Below are 13,263 nucleotides of genomic sequence, written 5' to 3'. Positions count from 1 at the left end.
CTTGCCAGGACAGGCCGGGCTGCCGGGGGTTGGTGCGTGCTGGGGACCACAGTAATAATTCCATTTTTCTCTCCCCTTTAGCCATTGTACAGGGTGACTCACTGGAAGAGATTTATAACAAAATCAAACAAATCATTGAAGACCAGTCTGGGCACTACATTTGGGTCCCATCCCCTGAAAAACTCTGAAGAAGCCCCTCCGCCCTTCCTCTTGTGACCGGAAGAAATCAAGCCCCTGTTCCCTCCTCCCTCTTCATTCCTGTCCCCACGGGGAGAACAAATGACTACTGTTCTTACCCCCTTTTTTAGATATGTCAAAAAAAAAATTGAGTTTTCTAGTCCTGTTCTGTTTTTTTAAATTTTCGTTCTGTTTGAGTTTCTCTGGGGGGGATGATGCCATCTCACTCATCATGTGACTGTGCCCACTCCTGCATGGACCTTTCCCGAGCACTAGCACAGGTGCAAACCCATCAGAGTCATTGTTTCCATAACAGTCGAGCAGAAGCGAAGAGAAGAGAGGAGGACTGATGGACAGACAGACTCTGGACAGCTGCACAGCTTTGAAGGGAGCTCAGCATAGCCCGAGACCAAGCGCTCCGGGCACCTCCGCCGATCTGTTCTGCTGTCATGCAGCTCTGAACGGTGCGACGCCATGGCGACAGAAAGTATCTTATTTATATACAGATATATATATGTAATTTATCTAAAATATATAGAAGTTATTATATATATATATTATACACTCTCATATAATATATATATATATCTCTCTCACACACCTTTGGACTAGAAAAATCTATGGAGATTTCATCAATGGTACTGTGTTATTAGAGAAATGCTTTAATTTTCATATTCCAATCAGATGGCATCTTATATCCCAACTGGTTGGGGAGGGACCGAAAGTGGTAGTAAGTGCTGTACCAAGGGCACGTGCACTTGGTCATTCTCTTGACAGCCGGGGTTTTCCCTGGAGGGGGCTGGCTGGAGGCCTGAAAGAAGGGGCTTTGGCCAGGGGCGGGGGGCGAGGGCGCTGCACACCTGCCCCTGAAGCAGCTGCTGCCGCTGCGGCGCAGCCCGTGCTGTGTATGGAAAGAGAGAATGGCTAACGATGCTCCAGATTAAATTGCCTATTGTTTTATGCCACCTGATGTGTCTGCATGAGAGATTTCCTTTCTGTTCATTTTTAAGCTGCTGTTAAACCAAAACCATGTTGTGCTACTGTGTCAGCCTTTTCATTATTCCCAATTTTACTTTGACTATTTAACTGAATGCATAGAAGCCGGTTTGACGGTGTCCGGAAGGCTTGTGACGTTGTGGAGTGGCCAGGCCTTGTGATCCAGTAGGTGACCCAATCTGGGCGGGCAGCAGCGCGGGAAGTGGGGGCTGCTGAGCAGTGAGTGCACGAACCACGGCTCCGTATGGCACTGTGGCCCTTTACGCACCTGTCTGGGCCATGCTAGGCTTAGCTGAGGCCCTTTCATGGTGCCCACTGACAAGGGATAGGGAGTCGCTTGCCTTCCAGTTGTGTGCTGGGACAGCGGGACAGCACTGGGCTCAGCCAGCCCTCTTACAAAGGAGTTTGATTTGGATTTCTGTGCAGCCGCCTCCGCCTCCGTAGGCCCTACCCCAGCGGCCCCCCTCAGCAACCGCTGGTAGCTTACAGTTTCTTCACGGAGGACACGGACTCCCATGCCCTTCGCCTGAGTGGTGAAGCCAAGACTTCCTCCCTGGCGAGATGCGAAAGCTCGTTGCTCTTTCCCACAATGACATGGCTCTGATTGTAATCAAGGGAGTTTTGCTTTGACCACAAATGCAGGCAACCTGTGGCTCAGGCCCCGCCCCACTGGGCTCCTTTGAAGCCACCATGCCTCCCTCACCTCCACACAGGAGACGTGACACCGCGTAAAGAACTGCAGACATGCTCGGCCCCTGACTCTGTTCTTTCCCAGGCACTGTGGTCCGAGCAGCGCGCGTGACGCCACGGTGAAGACACTTGGAGTGCTGCCAGCCAAACTGAGGAAGTCTAGCAACAGGTCTCCTCCCAGCACAGGGAGGGCAGCTGTGGCGTGTGGGGCCGGGATGAGGGTAAAGAAAGGGCAGCAGCTTCCTCTGGGCAGTGCACTGGATGGAAGGCAGCGAGCAGTGAAGTGACGGTGGCCGATCAGGACCGGTGAGGGGTGGGGGGTGAGCAGGGCATGTTGATTTCTCTGATGCAAAGTGATACGAGTGGGAACGACACCCAGCCTGCTACCCCTCTCAGCTGAGGGAGCAAAGCAAAGATTCAAAGTACGCATGACGCTAGTTGGTTTACCAGTGTTCCTTCCAAGGAGACATATATTTTTTAATAAATGATAGTTGCAATGAACCATGGCTCAGAGAGCTTCTTGAAGGAGGTGGGAAGGGAGGGCTGGGGTCACGCCAGTGGGGAAATGTCACAGAGCTTTGTTTGGGGGCCAAAGGCTCTCTGGTTACTGAGCGTCAGCTCACTGAGACACATACTATACCCCTGTGGTCATAGCAGGTCCTTTACGAAAGTTATATCCTCAGTCTCCTACCCCAGACTCCAAAACGCTGCTTTAAATAGAGCCAGCCAGGTCTGGGGAGGGGCCCCACATCCTTGGTGGATAAATGCTGACATTTTCCCCAGAGGTACACAAGATAGAAGATGCCTGCTGCAGCAAAGAGGTTTGTCTGACAGAACAAAGGCCAAATTAGCAGAGGACTGAGTCAGGACTAGGGCGAGGAAAAGCTGGCCTGCTAGCTCCTGGCGTTTCCGGAAAGCAATGACCACTCAGGAGAAAATGAGGGTGGGGGTGAGCCCAGAGGACACTGCAGTGTGCAGCACAGGGTGGCAGTCACCCCTATAGCTTTCTGAAGAAAGGAGGTGTGCTCAGATCACATATTTATGACATGGTGGATTTCATTGCAACTTGTGGGGAGAAGCCTGAAGAAGTGCCGCTAGCCCTGGCTGTTGTGGCTCAGTGCATTGGGTGCTGGCCTGTAAATCAAAGCGTTGCTGGTTCAATTCCCAGTCAGGGCACCTGCCTGGGTTGTGGGCCAGGTCCCCAGCAGGGGGCACATGAGAGGCAACCACATGTTGATGTTTCTTCCTCCCCCTCTCTAAAAAAATAAATAAATAAAATCTTTAAAAGAATTTTTTTTAAGTGCTGTCTTAAGATCAGGAGCAATGAGTGAACCACACCAAGGACGATGAGCCTTACCAGGTTGTGGTGCTTTACAGTTGGCAGCGCGCTTTCACACACTCTGTTTGCTGGAAGGCAGCCTGACCAAAGGGAAGCTCCCAAGTGCTCTGTGGGGTGGAGGGAAATCTTGCAAAGGGGGCAAAGAGCTGGCCTGTAGCCATGCTATGTTAAGACCCTTCGCAGCTGCTATCCCTCCTAGAGGCAGTACAGCTGAAGGAAATCCAGCCCCCAGCAACTTGGAGACATCAAGGTGGGACACCCCCTGACCCTAAGCTCTGCTGTGACCTCATGGTCAGAGCCCTGTCCCCACCCGAGGTCAACACTGGGCTCTGTCCCAGTTCTGGTGCTGAGAACACAGCTCATGGTACCTTGGCTTCTTCACCTATAACGAACTTTAACTTACTAATGAAACATTCATAGGGTGATGCTTGTGACTATATAAAATATTCAGGTACAAATAACCAACTTTATCTTAAGATGAAAGTACTTCTAGAAATTAGCTAATAAAAGCAAAATCTGTAGCCCTGACTGGTGTGGCTCAGTTGGGTATTGTCCCGCCAACCAAAAGGTCGCCAGTTCGATTCCTAGTCATGGCACATACCTGTGGGCCAGGTCCCCACTAGGGGGCGCTTGAAAAGCAACCATACATTGATGTTTCTCTCCCTTCCTGTCTCTCTAAAAATAAAAAAATAACTAAAAGTTTTTTATTAAAGAACCAAAACCTTTTGTGTGGAAGCAGTGCTCAAGAATGAACCTAATAATGGCTGCAGAAGCACGTGAGAGTTGAGCTGCAGGCCTGGGAAGAGACTAGAGCAAAAAAGAGTGGGGTTGAAAAGGGACCCGGGCTCCAGCACAGGTGTTGGTACTAAAGGCCAATGGAGTCCTTTCCAATAGGGATGATGAACCACTAGAAGGCCTAGACGTGAGAAAACCTTAAAGCAATTAGCTGGGTGGGTGTTCAAAGAGCCTTTAGGTTTCTCAAGGCCCTTCGAAAGAAGTGCTAGCTTTACTCCCTGGCTGGGGTGCTCAGTTGGTTGGAGCATCGTCCCGTACTCTAAAAGGTTGTGGGTTCAATTCCCGTTCAGGGCACACACCTGGGTTGCAGGTTTGTTTCCTGCTTGGGGCACATACGGGAGGCAACTGATTGATGTTGCTCTCTCTTTCTGCATCTGGAATCAATAAATAAAAAAATAATTAAAAAAAAGGAATGCTGGGGTTAGCAGTGCACCTAGGTGCCTGGCAAACCACCCTGGTCTTGGCAGTCCTCAGTCAGCCTCAGTCTCCCCAAGTTTTGTCCTCTGTCCTTGTTCCCACATAGGATTTTATGGCCTCAATTCCATTAATCCTTTTTTATCCGTTCAGTCAGTTCCTTGTCTCCTCTCAGCTATTTTATTATCACCGCAAGTAACTTTCTGAAGCTCAAAATCCAATTTCCTCAAAAGCCTCTCTCTTCCCTCATCACTTCCTAGGAACAGCTGAACGGGCTGCTGTGCACTCAGTCCCGCCCCAGTGAACAGAGTGTGGGTGTGCGTGCCCTGTCAGACCACGGAAGGGCTTCAGCGAACCACAGCAGGACTGGGTCTGCAGAGCCGGGCCGAGTCAGCATGACACCCACCAGTGTTTTCTGCATTCGGCCTGGTGAACTAGCAGCGTGTCCTAGTCCTTCCATCTCCCTGGCACTCTAACCGTAAGGATCCAGCAGTCTTCCAGGGACCAAAAAGGGGGTGGTTTGAGGAGAACGATTCACACCTGCTGGCTTGCAGTGAAGAGTCTGTACATGAGGATATTCTTCTGACTGGCCTTCCTATGCCACAATCATCCTGATTAGCCGCTGATTAGCTGACAGAACTTGCCATCTAAAGCACTGTCCCCCTCCCGTGGGGCCCTGTTACCTACAGGAGAAAAGTCCAATCTCCTTATCCTGTCCTGCATCATCTTTTGCTGTGTCCCCCTCATTGTGGTTCCCTGTGTTTCTCTGTCTCTCTGTCTGTCTGTCTGTCTGTCTGTCTGTCTGTCTCTCTCTCTCTCTCTCTCTCTCTGTCTCTCTCTCTCCCTCTCTTTCAAGGGAGAAGGAAAGAAACAGTCACTGGTTGCCTCTCTTACATGCCCCAACCGGAGACCAAACCCATAACCCAGGCATGTGCCCTGACCAGGATTTAAACCGGTGACCTTTTACTTTGCAGACCAACACCCAACCCACTGAGCCACCACAGTCAGGGCTGCTTGCACTTCCTTTTCTGCCCATAAAATGTCCTCATCACCGCCCTATCTTGCTTATCTGGAAAACTCTTAATATTTTAAGACTCAATTCAAGAATTCCCCTCTTTCTAGTCTGCCTTTCCTGAAGCACCTCCTCTTCTTCTCTCCCATCTCTGGCTCGAACTGGCAGTTCAGTTCTTTGTGCTCTATTAGACCATAGAAGAACATTTCTGCCTTGGCTGGGGTAGCTCAGTGCATTGAGTGTGGGCCTGTGAACCAAAGGGTCGCCGGTTCCATTCCCAGTCAGGGCACATGCCTGGGTTGGGGGCCAGGTCCCTGATAGGGGGCACGTGAGAGGCAGCCACACATTGATGTTTCTCTCCCTCTCTTTCTCCCTCCCTTCTGCTCTCTCTAAAAAAATTAATTAAAATCTTAAAAAAAGAGAACGTTTGTCATTGTAACATGCTTACCACATTGGCAGGCAATACTAAGTGTTTCATGCATTTTAATTTACTTACCAAAACAGTCCTATGAGGTTGGTGCTCTTATCCTCATGTTCTAGATGAAGAAACTGAGGCATGAAGGGGTCCCACGGCTAACAGTGGGCTGTCCATCAAACACAGGCTATTTGGCTGCAGTAGCTGTGCTCCTAATGGCTACACTGTGCCGTCTGTCACTTTGCCACACTTGGAATTTTATTGCCACCATATCTTTATATGTCTTCTCTTGACCCCAGCCTTTAGCACAATATCTGTCCCATAGTAGGTGCCCAGGAAAAGGGAACGGATGCACTAGTCCTGGGCTCAAGGTGTATGGCAGAGATTGGACTAGGCCCAAACCCTTGGCAAATATGATTTTTTTTTTGTTGCTTTTATGGAGAGCTTCCAGTCTGGAGTCCTCTGGGAGCTCACTCCATCCATGCAGACTCCTCGTCACCACCCACGTTCACCCCTTTAGCTCCTCCCCTTCTTCTCACTCCGCTGTCTTCTTGCCAAGAACTGCTCTCTACCCGCACTCACTGACCATCCATCCGCGTGTTTATTCAACACAAGTTCACTGACTGCCCACAGCTCTCAGGGGCAGCCTCTCCCTCCCACGGATGGCATTCCCAGAGCCCTCTCTCAGCCTTAACAGCACAGACACATGAAAAGGCCACGTCCCCGCTCTCAGCTGTGACTTCTCTTTGGGCCACTTCTGCTTTTCCTTGACGCCTTCCCTCCCTCTTCTCCTACCTTCCAAGCGCCACCATTTTCCTAGTCACCCGGGCCCCAGACCTGATTCCTCTCCTTTGGTCATCATATCCAATCTCTTGCCAAAACCTGTTGATTCTTTCTAATGGCTCTGCACTTTCGTCCTTTGTTTTCCTTATCACCACTCCTACTCATGGCTGCGTGATCACTTGCCAATAGGCATTGTGCTTGTTGCACATCCAGTGAAGACAGTGCTACTCGTGAGGCCCTTACAGTCTAGCGGGGGCGGGGCAACAGACAAACGACTGAGGATGTAGCTGTGTTACCGAACACAAGGCGGGGGGGGGGGCAAAGGGCAATATACTGTTACCCGAAATGAACCCCCCAGGTTCATTATGTCCACCGCCTTATAGGAAAGACATCTCTCAATGCCAGAGATTTGTGAAAAGGAAAGGAAATGTTTATTTAATGCTATACAGACTTAAAGTAGTGACCTAATGTCTTCATCAAAATTCCCAAGTCCCTTAAAACACCCACAAGCACACAGTCCTTCCCCCACTCCGCCTTTGCCCAGTCTGGGGTACCGTATCTCAGGAAAAGAAATAGAAGTCCATGGCTCAGGCAGCCCCCAGTTCTTCCCAGTAATCTGTCTTTGCTGGTAGGCCTCCCTCGGTTCCCGGCCCCCTCAGCTGTGTCACCGGGATTTCTGCTAAAGCCAGGTGGTGGTTCCCCCTTCTAAAGCTGCGTGGCTCTCCTTTTCATTGCCACAGCCGAGTGGTCCTCTCTCTACTGCCCCAGCTACATGGTCCTCTCGGCACAATGGCCGAGGGAGTTTCCACTCTGCCAAAACCGTGTGGTTCTTCCCCCAATGGCTGCCGTGTCTGGGTTTAAATCCCCGCACCAATCTTCCTCTGCAGCCCCATTTCCTACTCCTCCCACTATTGGCTACACTTGCCAGCACTCTCATATCCTTCCAGCTGTACTGGGCTGCCATAGAGACTCTGGGCAGGCGTGGCCCCATGTCCTGCAGCCAATCTTCTCCGAGTTCTTACGCAGGCGCTGTAACTCAGGGGACCTGCCCCCAGTTATGTCTTGGTGGGGAAGTCACTTCCATCCCCCTGGCTCAGAGCGTGGCGACAGCCATTTAACATATCTATGCAACCAGTTAAAAGTTATAGATATGTGAAATGACCACGGCAGAGGTTAGCTGCAAAGCTGTTGCTATGCAAAACAGCTCTCAATGGCCCTGCTCCCTGTGTCCCTTCCCCCAACCCACACCTGCGTGTGTGTGTGGGAGGGGGGGTGAGGACATCCTAATATTTCCTGGACACCTTGAGTTCTGGACCCCATTTCAAATCCCTATTTGGGGCCTCCCTCTTGGCTGCACCCTGTAACAGTTATACATTTTGCTACCTGTTGTGAAGGGAAAAATAGGAGGCAGTGACAGAGGGTGACATAGTGAGAGGACCTGCTTGCAGAAGGTGCTCAGAGAAGGCTTCTGGGAGGAGGGGACGTTCAGGGTGAGACCTGGAAGGTCAGGGAGATCAGCCTGGTGGCGGGGGCAGCATGGACCATGGGGGAGGGAAGGAGAGAACACCCTCCGCCGGCCCCACTCTTCTTTTTCGGACTTCTTGCCTTTTCAGCTCTGACCGAGGCCTCTGGCAGGAACATTGCAGGCTTCATCTCTGTGAGCCACTTCAAACTCCAGCTCAAATGCCACTTTCCATGATGTCACTGGTCATTGCCTTCTCTTCTTGTGTACCACTCCAGCAGGTCAGACTGCACTTTCTCTGCTCTTGTTTTCTTACATGGACGCTATTTGTTCGAAATGTACTTCTTCAACTGAAGGAAAACTTCTGCAAGCCTGTGACTGCATCCCGTGCACCTTTGAATCCCTCAAAGCAGCTAATACATACCACATGCTCAATAAGTGACTGCTGAATGACCTTCCCCTTTCTGGATTTCACAGTCTTTTTAAAAAAGATTTTATTTTATTTATTTTTAGACAGGGGAAGGGAGGGAGAAAGAGAGGGAGAGAAACATCAATGTGCAGTTGCCTCTTGGGTACCCCCTACTGGGGACCTAGCCTGAAACCTAGGCCTGTGCCCTGACTGGGAATGGAACCTTTGGTTCACAGGCTGGCACTCAATCCACTGAGCCACACCAGCCGGGGCTGGATTTCACAGTCTTTTTTTTTTTTAAGTCTAATTTTTTAAAAGATTTTATTTATTTATTTTTAGAGAGGGAAGGGCGGGAGAAAGAGAGAGAGAAACCAATATGCGGTTGCTGGGGGCCATGGCCTGCAACCCAGGCATGTGCCCTGACTTGGAATCAAACCTGCGACATTTTGGTTCGCAGCCCGCGCTCAATCCACTGAGCTATGCCAGCCAGGTTGGATTTCACAGTCTTAATCTAAAACATGAGGAACTTGAAAAAATAAAACTAAAACATGAGGAACTTGCACAGAATGTCTAAGACCTCTCTGACAATAAAACTGATGATGAAATAGAATTCTAAAGGACATGTATGCTGTTGACGGCCCACCCAAGACAACTCATGCCCTTTGCAAACTTTCCATTCAAAGCAACACATGAACAGTGATGCCGATGACATAGAACGCTTAAACACAGCTGTCAGAGAGCATGGTACGTGAACACATGCAGTTGATACACGATGAAACATTACACACACACAGGGGCTAGGAACGTGCGGCGCAGGAGCACAGGATCCACAGGACATGGGTGGACAAGGCCAGTTAGGCAGACAAGTAAGATTCTAGGAGAGTTTGTTTGAAAAACAGAAAATGCCCTGGCTGGTGTAACTCAGTGGATTGAGTACTGGCCTGCAAACTGAGAGGTCACTGGTTCGATTCCCAGTCAGGGGACATGCCTGGATTGTGGGCCAGGTCCCCAGTTGGAGATGTGTGAGAGGCAACCACGCATTGATGTTACTCTGTTTCTCTTTCCTCTCCCTTCCCTTCTCTCTAAAAATAAATAAATAAAATATTTTAAAAAACAGAAAATTTTCTGATAGAAAAGGGTGCTGGTCTTGAGGACTTACATCTGAACAAAGACAGCGCTAGGGAAATATGGGAACGGACGTACCACCAGATGCTCTCAGAAGGAGGGTTCAGGGGCAAATAGTAATTCCCGGTGGTAGTGCACAGCGAGAGCTATTTGAGGAGACTGTGAGGGCAGAGGGGCCACAGAAAGGCTGCCAGCAGTGGGGACACAAACCAGGAAGCAGCAAGCTGTCCTGGCGCCCTGCAGGGCATGATGTACCAGGTTTGTCCTCTACTCAAAGCAATTGCTGGCTTTGTGTTTGTTAAATGAAATTCAAGCTTTTTGACCTTTTCAATTTTTTCTTGAGGAAGTATAAAGGTTCTTGAAGTACCTCTCTACTCTGGTTCATCAGAGACATTGAGGTATTATTCCTAAGCAGAATAAGGGGGGAAATGAAAGAAAAATAAAGACAAAAGAAATCAGGAGGTAGAAAGATCCTTCAAAGGTCAAAGGGGAAAGCCGGCTGGCTGCTGTTAAGTACAGCAATGTCAAAGGAGACAAAAGGGCCCCTCCCTGCGCCTGCTGCCAGACTTCAGTCCGCTAGTGATGACTGGGTCATTGCAGAGAAGAAATAACAAGAAACAACAGGGAAGGTGAAAGGGAATAAAAACCAGGCTCACGACCATGATGAACAGAAGAATGCAGGACAGCAACAAAAATGGTAGAAAGCCCTGCATCTCTGCAGCTCCCCCATAACAGGAACCTTTCTGGGGGGAAATCCAGATCTCATGGAGAATGACAACATGAGTCAAGACTTTGCCCTGGCTGGTGTGGCGCAGTCGGTTGGGTGTTAGCCTGCAAAGCGAAAGGTCACTGGTTCAAATCCTGGTCAGGGCACGTGCCTGGGTTCGGTCCCTGGTTGGGGCACATATGAGAGGTAACCAACAGATGTATCTCTCACACATTGTTGTTTCTCTCCCTCTCTCTTCTCTCTACAAATAAATAAATAAAATCTGAAAAAGAAAAAATATTAAAACAAAAGACTCGGTGCGTGCAGGAAGGAAATATATAATGCTCCTGAAGAGCAAAAGCTGAATAATAACAGACTTTCCAAAAGCCCTTACTACATGTCAGACATCGCTGTCAGAACTTGGCATGTATTTACTTGTTTACTCTTTACATCTCTGTGACTGTTGTTCCTAGCATTTTGTAGATGAAGAAACCGAGGCAGGGAGAGGTTAAGTCCCTTAGCCAAAGTTGTACAGCTCAGCGAGAGAGCAAATACTTGAATCCAGGCCATTTGGCTCCAGGGTGTTTGTCCCTGGGCTGCGCTGCCTCCCCTAGTTCCCACTTCCCTCCAGGGGCACTTCTTTGCAGCCTGGCTTTTGCCATCAGCAGTCCATTGAAACTGTGCTCTCAGGATGGCTTCCCAGTCACCAGACTCGATCCTTTCACAAACGTCAGCCTCACCAACCTGTCGGCCACATCTGACACTGTTAGAACACCTCCCCACCAAGGCTTGAAACCTGCGCATCGTCTCGGATTCTGTCTCTATGACGATCCTCATTTTCACCATCGCTGTTTTCACTGCTATTATCCTAATTCAGTTCTTCACGATTTTCATTCATTCTACAAACACACACAGTATTCTCTGTGTCAGCCCCTGGGGATATCACAGTGAGCAAAACAGATCTCTGCCCTTATGAAGCTGACTGCTGAGGAAATAGTCATTAAACACATAATTACACAAATAAGTATAGCTTTACAAAGTGATAAGTGTTGTAGATGAAAATGTGGGTCCTTATAAAAGGGTGAAATACGGAAATGATAATGGTCTCCAAATTACTCTTCTTTTCTCTAGACTCTCCCTTCTCTGATCCAACTTACCCACTGTTGTGCAGATTAAAGTTCCTGGAGTCTGTCTTCTGACCTCACCGCTCCCCACCTCAAATTCCTTCCGCGCTTTACAGAGTGAAGCAAATACTTCTTAGCCAGATGTCTGAGATCCTCTGGGATCTGATTCCAACCAACCTTTTCTTTTTTTTTAAAATATATTTTATTGATTATGATATTACAGTTATCCCATTTCTCCCTTCTCTTCCCTCCACCCTGTACCCCCTCTCCCACCCACGTTCCCCCCCTTTAGTTCATGTCCATGTGTCATACTTATGAGTTCTTTAGCTTCTACATTTCTCATACTATCCTTACCCTCTCCCTGTCTATTTTCTACCTACATTCTATGCTACTTATTCTCTATACCTTTTCCCCCTCTCTCCTCCTCCCACCCCCCTGCTGCTAACCCTCCATGTGATCTCCATTTCTGTGGTTCTGTTCCTGTTCGAGTTGTTTACTTAGTTTCTTTTGGTTTTGCTTTAGGTGTGGTTGTTAATAATTGTGAGTTTGCTGTCCTTTTACTATACATGTCTTTTCTTTATCTTCTTTTCTTAGATAAGTCCCTTTAGCATTTCATAAAATAAGGGCTTGGTGATGATGAACTCCTTTAACTTGACCTTATCTGAAAAGCACTTTATCTTCCCTTCCATTCTAAATGAGAGCTTTGCTGGATAGAGCAATCTGGGATGTAGGTCCTTGTCTTTCATGACTTGGAATATTTCTTTCCAGCCCCTTCTTGCCTGTAAGGTCTCTTTGGAGAAATCAGCTGACAGTCTGATGGGAACTCCTTTGTAGGTGACTGTCCCTTATCTCTTGCTGCTTCTAGGATTCTCTCCTTCGTTTTTACCTTGGCTAATGTAATTATGATATGCCTTGTGTGTTTCTTCTTGGGTCCAGCTTCTTTGGGGCTCTCTGAGCTTCTTGGATTTCTTGGAAGACTGTTCCCTTTGCCACATTGGGGAAGTTCTCCTTTATTATTTGTTCAAATACATGCTCAATTTGTTGCTTTTCCCCTTCCCATTCTGGTACCCCTATAATTCGGATGTTGGAACGTTTAAAGGTGTCCTGGATGCTCTTAAGCTTTTCCTCGATTTTTTGAATTCTTATTTCATCATGCTTTCCTGCTTGCCAACCAACCTTTTCCAGCTCCCACACCCCCCTTCCCTTCAAGCACTCTATCTGCAAATTGGCTGAACCATTCACTGTTCCTTGTCCTCCCAGACGGTGTGACTTTGTCTTGCTGATTTATTTTTATTATTATTATTATTATTATTATTATTATTATTATTATTATTATTACTTTTGGCCTGGAATGCCCTTTTCCTCATACTTTATGTTTAGATCCTATACACTGTGAAAGTCCAACCTCCCCACACAGCATCTCCAGATCCCCTGCTCTGGAATCTCAGCACTCTTTTCCCTTTTATAGCCTTCATGTTCTATCTGTAATATTGTCATAACTCTGCCCTGGTTAGTGTAGCCCAGTGGATTGAGCATGGGCCTGTGAAGCAGGTGGTCGCTGGTTCGATTCCCAGTCGGGGCACATGCGTGGGTTGCGGGCCAGGTCCCCGGTGGGGAACACATGAGAGGCAACCACACATTGATGCTTCTCTCCCTCTCTTTCTCCCTCCCTTCCCCTCTCTCTAAAAATAAATAAAATCTTCACCAAAAAAAGGGGAAATCTTTTAAAAAATATTGTAATCACTCTAATGCAATCCATGTAAACCCCACCTCTTCCTTTTTAGATTATAAGCTCATTGAGGATAGGATCTGGGTT

At 48.3% G+C, this 13,263-nt stretch overlaps 1 protein-coding gene across 4 annotated transcripts in view; it reads left to right on the top strand.

The window, feature by feature from the left end:
* Positions 1-2,364, top strand: part of DLG3 (discs large MAGUK scaffold protein 3) — a 55,745-nt gene extending 53,381 nt beyond the window's left edge. For all 4 annotated transcript variants that reach the window (XM_045847399.1, XM_045847402.1, XM_045847400.1 and 1 more), the window contains one exon: positions 82-2,364. In XM_045847399.1, coding sequence (XP_045703355.1) covers positions 82-188 — 107 coding nt within the window. In that variant the 3' untranslated portion in view covers positions 189-2,364. The remainder of the gene's footprint in view (positions 1-81) is intronic.
* The last annotated feature ends 10,899 nt before the right edge of the window (positions 2,365-13,263 follow it).

Source organism: Phyllostomus hastatus, unplaced genomic scaffold (assembly GCF_019186645.2).
Source record: "Phyllostomus hastatus isolate PE091 unplaced genomic scaffold, TTU_PhHast_1.1 phas_contig_551, whole genome shotgun sequence".
In the NCBI taxonomy this organism is placed as follows: domain Eukaryota; kingdom Metazoa; phylum Chordata; class Mammalia; order Chiroptera; family Phyllostomidae; genus Phyllostomus; species Phyllostomus hastatus.
Note: the sequence above shows the minus strand (reverse complement) of the source record. Positions and strands in the feature narration are given on the sequence as shown.